Here is a 14540-nt window from a genome sequence, read left to right on the forward strand (position 1 = left end):
CAGGCCTCTGCCCGTTCAGCTTGAACTACTGCTGGGCTTTTACAATCACACAGTGCAGAAGGAGGCCATTCTGCCCGTCGAGCCTGTGCCGGAAATGACTCCAGTTGACTATTTCTCCCCCCCTCCCCTATCTTTCTTGTCAGCGATTTTATTTGCATTTTTGACCCCTTTTCCCTTCATAAAGCCTGTGCCTGGAACCTTCCCTTCCGCTACGAATGCGGAGCCACGGTCAAATGTGAGACTGGTGATTGCGCTTGCCTTCTGTTTGTGGTGCAGCACCTGATGGCCCCTTGCTGGGGAATGGGAGCTCAATGCTGACTGGAATACAGAGTAGAATTTCTAAATTTGCCGATGACACCAAACTTGGGGGTGTGGCAAACAGTGATGATACCAATCGACTGCAACAGGACACACACAGGCTAGCAGAATGGGCAGACAAGTGGCAGATGGAATTTAATACAGAGAAGTGTGAGGTGATGCATTTTGGCAGAAGGAACAGGGAGAGGCAATATACACTTAATGGCACAGTTTCGAAGAGTGTGCAGGGACAGAGGGACTTAATGTGCATAGGTCCCTGAAGGTGACGGGACATATTGAGAGAGTGGTTAACAAAGCATATGGGATCTCGAGCTTCATAAATAAAGGTATTGAGTACAAAAGTAGAGTAGTTATGTTGAACCTTTATAAAGTGCTGGTTAGGCCACAACTGGAGTACTGCGTCCAGTTCTGGACACCACACTTTAGGAAGGATGTGAAGGCCCTTGAGAGGGTGCAGAAGAGATTTACCAGAATGGTTCTGGGGATGGGGGATCTTAGCTACAAGGACAGGTTGGACAAGCTGGATTTGTTTTCATTAGAGCAAAGGAGGTTGAGGGGTGATTTGATAGAGGTGTACAAGATTATGACGGGTTTGGATAGGCTAGACGGGGAAGGGCTGTTCCCACTAGTTGATGGTACAAGGACTAGGGGACACAGATTTAAGGTTTTGGGCAAGAGATACAGGGGGATTGTGAGGAAAAACTTTTTTACACAGCGAGTGGTGAGGACCTGGAACTCGCTGCCGACGGAAGTGGTGGAAGCGGAGACACTCATTGTTTTCAAGGGGAGACTGGATAGGCACTTGGGACGTTTTACTACATTAAAAGCGCTATATAAATGTTGTTGTTTTACCAAGCATTCTGTCAATCGTCCGAATCTCTCCATTCCGGGCTTGGCATCCGTTTCCCTTGGTTGGCTTATTTTCGAAGCATCTTGAGGGGCCTTTTTTTTAAAGGTATAGACGCTACATAAATGCAAGGTGTTGTTACACCTGACAGAGCCCACTTTAAGTCAGTGCGCAGCTGACTGACTGACCGATGCGCTCGACAGCGCTGAAGGTATTGCACGGTGTATGTAACCAGACTAATGATTGGAAATTCCCTGCAGACCGCCCATCAAACACAATATTTACAGGTTCCTTGACTGGCAAGAGACGTCAAAAGAGCTGATGTTGGCCAGGCCGAACTTGTTTTGATGTTTTGCTTGAACGGCCAGCAAACCTTTTGTTGCATGTTAACGAGACACAGTGGAATTTTCTACCAGATGATCTAACGAGAGGCACAAACGTGTGATCGCAGAAAGGAAAAGATCATTGACGTGTGCACTATAAGCAAACTCGCTGCTAGGCAAATTCTATCAGTTGTATATTTTAATCATGGGATTTGGTTATTGAGGCAGCAGGGAAGGTAAAGCAGTAAAAAAAAACTTGCGTAATATCCCAGCCGTAACCTTGTTTTTGGGCCAAGTTTTAAATATACTTAAAAAGATATTTGTGTTCACCAACTTGAAAATAACCCCCAACGGTTTGAAGGATGCGATTAACAATTCTGCCAATGTTTTGGCCCCTCTTCCATTTGACAAGACTGCATCTGGCATGGAATCTGTGGCCGAATGTTTGACAAATTTTCCTTTCTCTCGGTGTATTTTTAACTTGTTTACCAGTTGCTGAACTGGTTTATTTTCTCCACCGTCAGAGAGCTTTCTCGCAGGGCAGTGAGTTATATCGGGGACAGTAAGAATGAGAGAGGGCCACTTGGACACTTGGCCAATTGACGCCTGTCCCTCTAGTCTCGTCAGCTTCAGCGTTTTGCGTTTGCCCCTACAACCCTAACACTGAGTGTCCAAAACACTTAACACTCGGAGTAAAGAAGGTGATTCCTTCCCCCTCTGCTAAATATCTATTCTCAAACTACCTCTCAGTATTTCAAATACATTTCTACTGCACCATCATTAGCTGCTGTGCCCAGCACAGTGTTTGTGCCTCGACCAATCTCTTGGAAAATTGGTTTCCATCATGAACCCCGGTTTTCAGTTGTCCGTTTCAATAGTTGACTGCAATCCTCGAAGCACAACACAATCCCCGAATCTCATGTAACAATAAAAAAAAACCAGCTTGACTTGTTCCTAAAAGGGTTAATGATGCAGGAAGGATGTTCCCGATGGTCGGGGAGTCCAGAACCAGGGGTCACAGTCTAAGGATAAGGGGTAAGCCATTTAGGACAGAAATGAGGAGGAATTTCTTCACCCAGAGAGTGGTGAACCTGTGGAATTCTCTGCCACACAAGGCAGTTGAGGCCAATATATTAAATATATTCAAGAAGGAGTTAGATATATTTCTTAAGGCTAAAGGGATCAAGGGATGTGGGGAGAAAACAGGGACCGGGTACTGAATTTGGATGATAGCCATGATCTCGTTAAATGGCAGAACAGGCTCGAGGGGCCGAATGGCCTACTCCTCCTATCTTCTATGTTTCTATGTTAAATTATGAGGACAGGTTGCTTAGTTTTAGGCTTGTATTCCTCTGAGTATAGAAGATTAAGGGGTGATCTAATTGAGGTGTTTTAAGATGATTAAAGGATTTGATAGGATAGCTAGAGAGAAACTGTTTCTTCTGGTGGGGGGAGTCCAGATCAAGGCGGGGGGGGGGTGGGTGGGTAACCTTAAAATTAAAGCCAGGCCGTTCAGGGGTGATGTCAGGAAGCACTTCTTCACACAAAGGGTGGTGGAAATCTGGAACTCTGCCCCCCCCCCTCCAAAAAAAAAGCTGTTGAGGCTGGGGGGTCAATTGAAAATTTCAAAACTGAGATCGATTTTTGTTAGGCAAGGGTATTAAAGGTGATGGAATCAAGATACAAATCTAATTGAATGGCGGAACAGGCTCGAGGGGCTGAATGGCCTACTCCTCTTCCTATGGTTCGGCTCTATAAACCAATGACCCTGATGACAGGTTTGCTGCCTCTTCATATATTTTTATAGGCAAGGCACTGGTTTCCCTTTTTGTAGAAAAATGGACACAATTGTGGACTTCAATCATAAGAACATAAGAAATCGGAGCTGGAGTCGGCCATTTGGCCCTTCGAGCCTGCTCCGCCATTCAATAAGATCATGACTGATCTTCTACCTCATCTCCACTTTCCTGCACTATCCCCCCATATCCCGTGATTCCCTTAATATTCAAAAATCTAAGGATCTCTGTCTTGAATATACTCAACGACTGAGCCTCCACAGCCCTCTGGGGTAGAGAATTCCAAAGATTCACCACCCTCTGAGTGAAGAAATTTCTGCTCATCTCAGTCCTAAATGGCCGACCCCTTATTCTGAGACTATGACCCCCTGGTTCTAAACTCCCCAGCCGGGGGAAACATCCTCCCTGCATCTACCCTGTCAAGCCCTGTAAAAATTTTGTATGTTTCAATGAGATCACCTCTCATTCTTCTAAACTCTAGAGAATATAGGCCTAGTCTACTCAATCTCTCCTCATAGGACAATCCCCCCATCCCAGGAATCAGTCTGGTGAACCTTCGTTGCACTCCCTCTATGGCAAGTATATCCTTCCTTAGGTAAGGAGACCAAAACTGTACACAATACTCCAGGTGTGGGCTCACCAGGGCCCTGTATAATTGCAGTAATCTTCAAGACAACAGTAAAAATGGCTGAATCCATCTAATAAAACCAGAAATAAGAACAGAAAATGCTGGAGAAACTCAGCAGGTCAGGCAGCATCCGTGGAGAGAGAAACAGAGTTAACGTTTCAGGTCGAAGACCTTTCGTCAGAACTGGAAACAAGCAGGAAATGGAAAGCAAGTTTAGGGGCTGGGAAATGGGGGAGGGGATGAAAGAACAAAAAGGAAGGTCTGTGATAGGATGGAAGGCAGGAGAAGGAAAGAGACATTGAGAGATATTCAAGGCAAGAGGAGATGGTAATGGGACAGGTTAAGAAACAAAGGATGGCTCAAGATGGAGTGTGAATTGCGCTGGCCGAATGAAGGACAGCTGCCATGTGGGAAAAAAAAGCACACACAAAAAGTGTGGATAAAAAATATATATATGATAGGGGCCGAGGTTATGATCTGAAACTGTTGAACTCTATGTTGAATCCCGAAGGCTGTAAAGTGCCTAATCGAAAGATGAGGTGCTGTTCCTCGAGCTTCCGCTGAGCTTCCGTGGAACAATGCAAGAGGCCGAGGACGGTGAGGTCTGAGTGGGAATGGCGCGGAGAATTAAAGTGACAGGCCACCGGAAGCTCGGGGTCCCCCTTACGGACTGAACGGAGGTGTTCCGCAAAGCGGTCACCCAATCTGTGTTTGGTCTCCCATAATAAAAGGAGAAATTAGTCTGTTCAGTCATTGCAGAACAGGCTCAGGATGAAATTTGTCCATTTAGAAAAAGAATATGTGTAGACAGAACTGATGACTAGACTTTACATTGTTTGGAGTGTGGTGTGGGGGGTGGAATTTGTCAAAATGAACAATCTCATTGGCTTTAGTATGATGCCCGTCGACTTCACTGCGGGTTTTCCCTCGGCACGAAGGCAAAACTAGCTCCTGTTGAAGTAAGAATCTGCCCACAATCATCAAATCTTTTTAATTCCGCGCTACTGATCCTGCCAGACCTCATGGAGTAAGATACAAGCTTCTCATGAGAGCACTGAAAGGTGGGCCCGTCCCTTCCTCGCCTGGTCTCCGGACATTCTGAACGACACTGAGAAACTAGGCAGGAGGAAGAGCAAGAGCGGGCTGCATTTTTAAAAAAAAAAGAGACGGAGCACCGCATACCGAGAAATAGGGAATCTCTCGACAATTATTTACAATAATCAATTATTTGCATCAGGAGAAGGAACTGCGGATGACCAGACGTGACTGATGAAGCAGAATAAGGTTCCAGACAGAAGGGACCGTTTAGTGGAAAAACAAACTCTTGCTATTTTGATGCTGGCTTATTTTCAAAAAACTGATTTTCAGCAGATAAACCCACTGGGGCTCATTTTTGTACTGAAGACCCAAAGCCCTCGGGGAGCGAGGCTCACGGTGTGCAAACTCATAGAAACATAGAAGATAGGAGCAGGAGTAGGCCATTCGGCCCCTCGAGCCTGCTCCGCCATTTAATGAGATCATGGCTGATCATCCAAACTCAGTACCCTGTCCCTGCTTTCTTCCCATATCCCTTGACCTCTTTAGCCTTAAGAAATATATCTAACTCCTTCTTGAATATATTTAATGAATTGGCCTCCACTGCCTTCTGTGGTAGAGAACTCCACAGGTTCACCACTCTCTGGGTGAAGAAATTCCTCCTCATCTCTGTCCTAAATGGCTTACCCCTTATCCTTAGACTGTGACCCCTGGTTCTGGACTTCCCGGCCATTGGGAACATCCTTCCTGCATCTAGTCTGTCTATTACTGTTAGAATTTTATAAGTTTCAATGAGATCCCCTCTCATTCTTCTGTACTCCAGCGAGTATAAGCCCAATCTCTCCTCATACGTCATTCCTGCCATCCCAGGTATCAGTCTGGTGAATCTTCGCTGCACTCCCTCCATGGCAAGAACATCCTTCCTCAGATAAGGCGACCAAAACTGCACACAATACTCAAGGTGTGGTCTCACCAAGGCCCTGTACAACGGTGCAACTCCGTTCTCTTGGGCCGTTTCTGAAACGTTGCACCCCTCTGACGCTGAGTGTCAGGTGTCAGCCGTGGCTCTGTTTGTAGTACTCATGCCTTTGAGTCAGAAGGTTGTGGGTTCGAGCCCCACTCCAGGGACTTGAGCACAGAATCCAGGCAGACACCCCCAGTGCATTGCTGAAGAAGTGTTTTTGGATGATGAGATCTGCCCCTCTTGGCTGGATGTAAAAGCTCTCGTGGCACTACTTCAAAGGCTTCTCCCCGGTGTCCTGGCCAACATTTATCCTTCAACCAACGTCACCAAAACAGGTTATCTGGTCATTATCACATTGCTGTTTGCCAGATCTTGCTGTATGCCGATTGCCACGTCTTCCCAGAAGTATCAGTCGTGGCTCAGTGGGCGGCACGTCTCACCTCGGAGTCAGAAGGTTGTGGGTTCAAGTCCCACTCCAGGGACTTGAGCACAAAAATCTAGGCTGACACTCCAGTGTGTGCTGAGGGAGCGCTGCACTGTCAGAGGAGCCGTCTTTCAGATGAGACGTTAAACCGAGGCCCCCGTCTGCTCTCTTAGGTGGACGTAAACGATCCCGTGGCACTGTTTCGAAGAAGAGCCGTGGAGTTATCCCTGGCGTCCTGGCCAATATTCATGCCTCAATCAACATAACAAAAACAGATTATCTGGTCATTGCCATATTGCTGTTTGTGGGAGCTTGCTGTGCACAAATTGGCTGCTGAGTTTCCCACATTACAACAGTGACTCCACTTCAAAAGTACATCATTGGCTGTAAAGTCTTTGGGACGTCCAGTGGTCGTGAAAGGCGCTATAGAAATGCACGTCTTTCTTTACATGTACAGGAAACTTTGTGATATCCGGCACTGACGGGACCGGCGTGTTGCCGATCTATCAAAACTGCCGGACATACAAAGTTCATGTTGAAGCATACGGAGGTTTTCATCTCCGTATCTGACAACAAACACTGTTGCATAGCAACAGCTTCTAAAGAGTCGGCTGCAGCTGCAAGCGTCTCTAGCTGAAGCTGTTGCTATAGCTACAGACCTTGCAGCGGCTGACTGGGGGGAAAAAAAAGAACGAGATCTAAAAAAACTTACAGAAAACGGCTCCTGATTTTTGCCGTTAGATCGAGTATTCCGGACATACAACCTCCGGATAAACCAGAGTTTCCTGTAAAAAGTACGTCATTAGCTGTGCAGCGCTTTGAGGAGTGCCAGGGTTGTGAAAGGCACTATATAAATGCAAGTTCTTTCTCTTCCTTGTCTTAAAACTGAATTGCTGAATAAATGGAACTTTGAAAATCTTGGAATCAGGTAAAATGATTTCAGCTCGTACTGTGGGAAAGAGGAGGACTTCACTTCTCGCCCTTCAACTCGAGGGGAGCTGTGGTTTTCGTGGAACTATAAAGTTATCAGAGATTTGTTACAACAGCGCGATATTCCTGGCCACCAACTATAACCACACGGAAATACTTATCAGTGGATTTTTGTAGGAAAAACATTTGTTTTCCTCCCGCTGACCTCCTGTATGTAGAGTTTTTTTTTGGCAGCCTGCCATGTGCAATCTGGATTGGGTTCCAGTCAATTTTTTCTTCATTTGCTGTGTGTGAAACTGTCTGCCCTGTGGAAACTGAGCATGCCTGTGGTCACGTTGTGACAGTGCACAATGCTCCGTTTCAAACCCCAGATTAACTGATCAACCGCCAACTTGCATCATCTGTCGCTGCTTTGACTGCACCGGGAAACTGAGGCTGAATTTCGTTTGATTTTGAATATGTGGGTCATGCATATTCCTGTATTCTGCTATCACAAAGGTCTTTAAAAAGAAAAGAAAGACTTGCATTTCTTTAGCGCCTTTCACGACCTCGGGACATCCCAAAACGCTTTGCAGCCAATGAAGTACTTTTTGAAGTGTAGTCACTGTTGTAATGTGGGAAACGCAGCAGCCAATTTGCGCACAGCAAGCTCCCACAAACAGTAATGTGATAATGACCAGATCATCTGTTTTAGTGATGTTGATTGAGGGATAAATATCGGCCCCAGGACACCGGGGAGAACTCCGCCTGCTCTACTTCAAAATAGTGCCATAGGATCTTTTACGTCCACCTGAGAAAGCAGACGGGGGCCTTGGTTTAACGTCTCATCCGAAAGACGGCGCCTCCGACAGTGCGGCACTCCCTCAGTACTGCACTGGAGTGTCAGCCTTGATTTTTGTGCTCAAGTCCCTGGAGTGAGACTTGAACCCACAACCTTCTGACTCAGCGGCGAGGGTGCTGCCCACTGAGCCACAGCTGACATTTTGTACCAATATGCAACATGTCTTCATGTTCAGTACCACACTTGGCTGTGTTACACAGTGGCATATTTTATTCCAGTTGCTACGAAGCAGCATGGTGAAAACAGCCAGCACTGAGCAACGCTGCGCAGATTCAGTAATGAATGCAAGTTGGTCTCTATAATAAAGCAGGGGAGATGTCTGGCAGAGAGGTGACCTTATTTCCTATTGTGTAGGCACAACTCTTGGGCAAAACCAAGATTGCGGCAATCTGATTTTGGAAGATTAGGATGGAAACCAGTCCACCATCTTGAACATTCACTCCCTCCACCGCCGGCGCACCGTGGCTGCAATGTGCACCATCTACAAGATGCACTGCAGCAACTTGCCAAGGCTTCTTCGGCAGCACCTCCCAAACCCGCGACCTCTTCCACCTAGAAGGACAAGGGCAGCAGGCGCATGGGAACACCACCACCTCCAAGTTCCCCTCCAAGTCACACGCCACCCTGTCTTAGAAGTATATCGGCCGTTCCTTAATCGTCGCTGGGTCAAAATCCTGGAACTCCCTCCCTAACAGCACTGTGGGAGTACCTTCACCGCACAGACTGCAGCGGTTCAAGAAGGCGGCTCACCACCACCTTCTCAAGGGCAATTAGGGACGGGCAATAAATGCTGGCCTTGCCAGCGAAGCCCACATCCCCTAAACAAATGAAAGAAAATCCAGCGCCAAGGTGCGGACATGCCCCCTTTAGCCGAGTAGTTCTCTATTGTGCTACACCGAGGCCTGATGCCTCCTTGTCCTTTATTCCTAGCAGTAGGAGTGCTAATGTTGTGCAAAACAAAAAAAACAGACCCATATCGTTCTGTGCTGGGTGATTGGCATCAAAAACGGATCCCGCCTTAGTTTTGAATGTAAATCTGCCGGAGAACCATGGACCATTCTACGAGTGAAATGTTTTGCCAACAATCCACTGCCTTGACTTGTTAAATCATAGTGGGGATAACAGCTTTCATGTTCAAATCTGGAGGAAGTGATTGAGATGATGTAAAAACAAAGGAAGACGGTTGTAAAGTGAATGTGTCTGACTGTTATTAACTGCTAGTACAATGGTTTCCTGGCTTTAAATGAGATAATGGACGATACACTGGTTGTTTAACACCCTTGGAATGTTAGTTTTAAAGGAAATGTCCATTCATTGATTCCGTGACCTGGGAAGACATGCTTGGAAGACTATGGAGCCATCACCATGGTGATATAAGGTGCAACGTCCGCACCTACCCATGGTGGAATGCCATTGATTCAAACCCCCCCTGCTTCTGATAACCATCCGCTGACCCCTACTGGAAATACACTTGCGCGGACGTAGGGTCAAGGCAGGATTAGGCTCCGCGGTCAAATAGTCAGCTGGCCAGCACTGTCGCACAAAGAATGACCACTTGGTTCAGGTACTGGAAGCTAACTCATTGAATCACATGAAAAGGGGGATGAGGCTGGGTAGCTCTTTTTCGCCCAGCACAGGCGTGATGGGCCGAATGGCCTCCTCCTGTGCTGTAAATTTCTATAATTCTATTTCTGTGGAAGAAAAGAAAGGCTTGCATTTCTACAGCACCTTTCACGCCCACCAGACGTCCCAAAGCGCTTCACAGCCAATGAAGTACTTTTTTGAAGTGTAGTCGCTGTTGTGATGTAGGGAAACGATTCTATATCCCCACAAGGAGTTGATGTCTGGCGTAGAAGAGAAGAGGAGAAATAAAGGAGGGGAAATCAATCGCGTCACCGGTGATGGAGTTTGTGGTAAATTGCTGGAAGTTGTGACATAAAGGCAAGATAGTCCAGCAGTTGGACTGTTACAAAGAAACCCCTTGAGTTGTTCGCATCATTCCATGTTATTTATGAACTGGGTCATTTCCCCCAATCGTCAGTGTAAGGCATTTATTTCTTAGTTGGGCAACTTTTAGCCCCTTTTTTAAGAAAGAAGGTTATAGACTTGTTACAGGTTGGAGAAAACGGAATCACTCAAGTTGTTCTGTACTTGCTGCTGCTTTTGATTGATGATGGCAATCCTGGCTACTGAAAGCCGAGCATTTCTGACGTACACAGTGCGTATTTTTTACACTGACTGATTCCCAGTAAACAGATTGGTGTGTACAACAATCAACTAGGTTAACCTTCAGCAACATGATAGCAAAATACTGCAGATGCTGGAAATCCAAAATAACAACAGAAGATGCTGGAAAAACTCAGCAGGCCAGGCAACATCCGTGGAGAGAGAAATAGAGTCAACGTTTCAGGTCGAAACCCTTCATCAGAAGAAGGGTTTCGACCTGAAACGTTGACTCTATTTCTCTGTCCACGGGTGTTGCCTGGCCTGCTGAGTCTTTCCAGCGTCTTCTGTTGTTGTTTTAACCTTCAGCAATGATGGAGTAATTCTTGATGGGATTGAGTGACGTCATATGCTCTGGTTGTTGGCTTCCGGCTGCCGTTTTTTAAAAAAAACTCTCAAAAATAGAACGAAGTCAAGACCTATTTGCCTGTCTGTGTCTTGGGTGTAACACGGCCATCACACCTCCGAGTGTCAGAAGCATTTTTAAAGAAGAGGCTGGGTTCTCCTCACTGAGAACCAGCAACATATAAGTGTTTATCAATCCGCACACTTTCCCCCCCACCAACAGTAATTTGACCTTAGGGTGTGGAGCAGGTGACCCTTGTGACCTTAAATTAGCTGGCCTGATTAAACACCTCAGCAGCAAAATAATGGGCCAGAAATTAGGATCGGGTGCTTGCCGCGCGTGCCAGCCCCCGATGTGCACTCACCTGGCGCGCCGACATCTGAAGCCTGGGCCTGCTTGGAATTCCTGTCACTGGCCCGGTTCAGATGTCGGCGCGATGTGCTTGCCTGATCCAGCGGCGTAGTTAGTGCGATGTGCCGGCTGGAATCAGGTGAGCACTGTGCAGCCAATCGGGAGGGGAAACTTCATTCATGAGTTTGATAGTAAGAACTGTCAAACTCATGAAAAGTACGGGCGCCCAAAAGACTAGTTTAACTGTAAATAAAATTTAAAAAAACATCCCAATAGTTAAATAAACTATAAATAACTTTAAAAAAACTATTTTAAACAATTAATAAAATTTTTGAAAAAAATAATTTTTTAAGAAATCGGGTCTAAAATTAAACTTACCTTACTGTAAAGTCCTTAAAAACAATGAAGCTGTGGAAAAAATGTAATAATTTTAAATAATAGACCACTTACCTTCAAGAACCCAGTCCTTACGCCTCCTTTTTATATGTGTAAAAAGTTCAGGCCCTTGCACACGGGCAAACCTGTCAAAAAGAAGGAAGTTCAACGCGTGCGCGCAGAGTCCTGCGCACACGCGTTGGACCTCTGAAACCCTTGGAGGAAATGACGGTTTCCCGCGCATGCGCTGTGCATGCTGAAATCCGGCACTTCCAACGGGCCCACGCGTGAGTACCCCGTCCGTACTCGCGCGTTGGGACCGGAATTACTGGCCCAATACTTTGTGTGTTCCATGGTAAGTGCTTGTGTCCCTATTAGACAGTGTGCCCTCTGACTTGGTATGCTATCAAAATCAAAAGTGGGCTCAACGGTGAGCCGAATGTGCTTTCAGAAGATAGTTATAAGCAGCCTTATCTTTACTAATGGGCTTTATGCCGTCATTTGAAACATTGGTGAGATGACTGCCTCGAAAGCCCTACCCACCTGCTTGTTAATCTGTGTCTTGTGCAAATGTTTAGATGCCCCCCTGTTGTGTGTAAGGGAGATGAGGACTCCTCCCCCGCCCCCAACCCCCCCACTTCTGAAGGGTGGGGAAAACCAAACTCTGCTGTGTGTGTCTGAGGCAGTTGAGAAAGTCCACAGCCTCGTGAAATCATTTCCAAGGACGAGCTGTGTGAAACCGGCCCGGTTAAGAGTTAGCCGCGCTTGAGAGCGATCTGACTTGTCTGTCTGATTCTAACCATTTCAATCCCTCGCTTCCGCGTGACCCCATCATCTCCTGTGCTGGCTGACCCAAGCTACACTTGTATAGGCAAAAGGGCACATGCATCTCACTCTTAACGACATTTTGCTTTTAAATTTATAGGTGGGGGAGGGAAACGGAAAGGAAGAAGCAAAAAATGGAAAGAAATCCTTCGGTTTCCTCAAATCAGTCAATGTGAAGATCTACGGAAAATTTTAGGTAAGTGTATTTACCAAATATTGAGGGTCAGGAATTGTGATTTGAGGAACTCCTACCTTTCTGTTTGTGTTTAGACTCTGTTTTAAATTGAGAAAACTAAACCAAGCATCAAGGCCCAGAGTGCTGCTCACCACCAAGGTTCAAAAGGTGGAGGTGAGGCGAGCAAAGTCAAGTACTGCAACAACACCACCACTAACTTGCATTTATATCGTGCGTTCAGCATGGACAAAACATCCTGGAGGTGCTTCTCGGAGGAAGCCAAGCCGGAGTATATTCAAGAAGGAGTTAGATATATTTCTTAAGGCTAAAGGGATCAAGGGATATGGGGAGAAGGCAGGGACAGGGTACTGAGTTTGGATGATCAGCCATGATCTCATTAAATGGTGGAGCAGGCTCGAGGGGCCGAATGGCCTACTCCTGCTCCTATCTTCTATGTTTCTATGTTGGGAGAATAGATTAGTTTTGAGGAGATTAATGAAGATGGAAAGAGAAGTAAGAAGGGTTGAGGCAAGGAATTCTAGTAGGACCAAGGCGACTGAAGGCCCTGCCATCAAAGTGGAACGGGGTAGGGTATTCACAGAAAGCCAGAGTCAGAGAGGATGGACGAGGTCGGGTTGGGGTATGGCCATGGTGCAATTTGTAGATGAGGGATAAGATTTGAATTTTGATTCATTGGTGGATGAGGAGACAATGTCGGTCAGTGAGGAGGATGCCGATGGCTTCGTGTTGGACACGATGCAGGTGGTGGAGATTTGAGCGATTTTGGAGTTTATGGAGCGTGGAGGGCAGAAGGCTGGCATGTAGGGAGAAGTTGAGTCCAGAGATGATGACGGTGCGGATAAGGGTTTTGACGGCAGTCGCGTAAAGTAGGGACAAGCAATATTGCAGAGATGGAAGTAAGCTGGAAATAACGGCATTACCATCGCCGAATCCCCCACCATCAACATCCTGGGGGGTCACCATTGACCAGAAACTTAACTGGATCAGCCACATAAATACTGTGGCAACAAGAGCAGGTCAGAGGCTTGGTATTCTGTGGCGAGTGTCTCACCTCCTGACTGCCCAAAGCCTTTCCACCATCTACAAGGCACAAGTCAGGAGTGTGATGGAATACTCTCCACTTGCCTGGATGAGTGCAGCTCCAACAACACTCGAGAAGCTCGACACCATCCAGGACAAAGCAGCCCGCTTGATTGGTACCCCATCCACCACCTTAAACATTCACTCCCTCCACCACCGGTGTACCGTGGCTGCAGTGTGTACCCCCTACAAGATGCACTGCAGCAACTCGCCAAGGCTTCTTCAGCAGAACGTCCCAAGCCCATGAGCTCTTCCACCTAGAAGGACAAGGGCAGCAGGCGCATGGGAACACTACCACCTCCAAGTTCCCCTCCAAGTCGCACACTATCCTGACTTAGAAGTATATCGCCGTTCCTTCATCGTCGCTGGGCCAAAATCCTGGAACTCCCTACCTAACAGCACTGTGGGAGCACCTTCACCACACGGACTGCAGCGGTTCAAGAAGGTGGCTCACCACCACCTTCTCAAGGGCAATTAATGATGGGCAATAAATGCTGGCCTTGCCAGTGACACCCACATCCCATAAAAAATAAAAAAAAGCTACCTTGGTAGTGGAGGATAGGGGTTCTGAAGCTCAACTCTGGGTTGAACAGAACATGAGGTTGTGTGCAGTCCGGTTAGCCATGATGGGGAAATGGAGTCGATGGCAAGGGTGCAGAGTTTTTGGCAAGGCTGAAAAATGGGAAACGGTCCCAATTTTTAGGACTGAGATCCTTTGTTGAGCATGATATTAAATATGTTTTTTGAGGGTATCTGGATATGTGCAATGATGATGGAAGGTGTCAGTGGCTTATGTCGCTAATTTATTTTCTTGTGGCCTCGATCAATCACTTTTCATACCCTTGTGATGTTTTGCACATCTGTAGTTGCTAAGTAATATATTGAATTTTTTTTTTTTGCTGCATTCTGATGTCACCATGCTCTTCTTTACCGTGATGCAATGTGTAAAGACCAGTGATTTTAGCAATCTCACCCATCCCAGTGCTGGGAAACATGTCCATCTGGGCAACTATCTTGAGGGACAGCCAGTCGTGGGTT

At 46.6% G+C, this 14540-nt stretch overlaps 1 protein-coding gene across 1 annotated transcript in view; it reads left to right on the forward strand.

Annotated features, from left to right (window-relative positions):
* Positions 1–14540, forward strand: part of grk5l (G protein-coupled receptor kinase 5 like) — a 241521-nt gene that overhangs the window by 70208 nt on the left and 156773 nt on the right. The window contains exon 2 of the mRNA XM_085971231.1: positions 12327–12422. Coding sequence (XP_085827357.1) covers positions 12327–12422 — 96 coding nt within the window. The remainder of the gene's footprint in view (positions 1–12326; positions 12423–14540) is intronic.

The sequence above is a fragment of the Somniosus microcephalus genome, chromosome 30 (genome assembly GCF_052327205.1).
Source record: "Somniosus microcephalus isolate GS21.2 chromosome 30, FLI_Smic_1.0, whole genome shotgun sequence".
NCBI classification, from domain to species: Eukaryota; Metazoa; Chordata; class Chondrichthyes; order Squaliformes; family Somniosidae; genus Somniosus; species Somniosus microcephalus.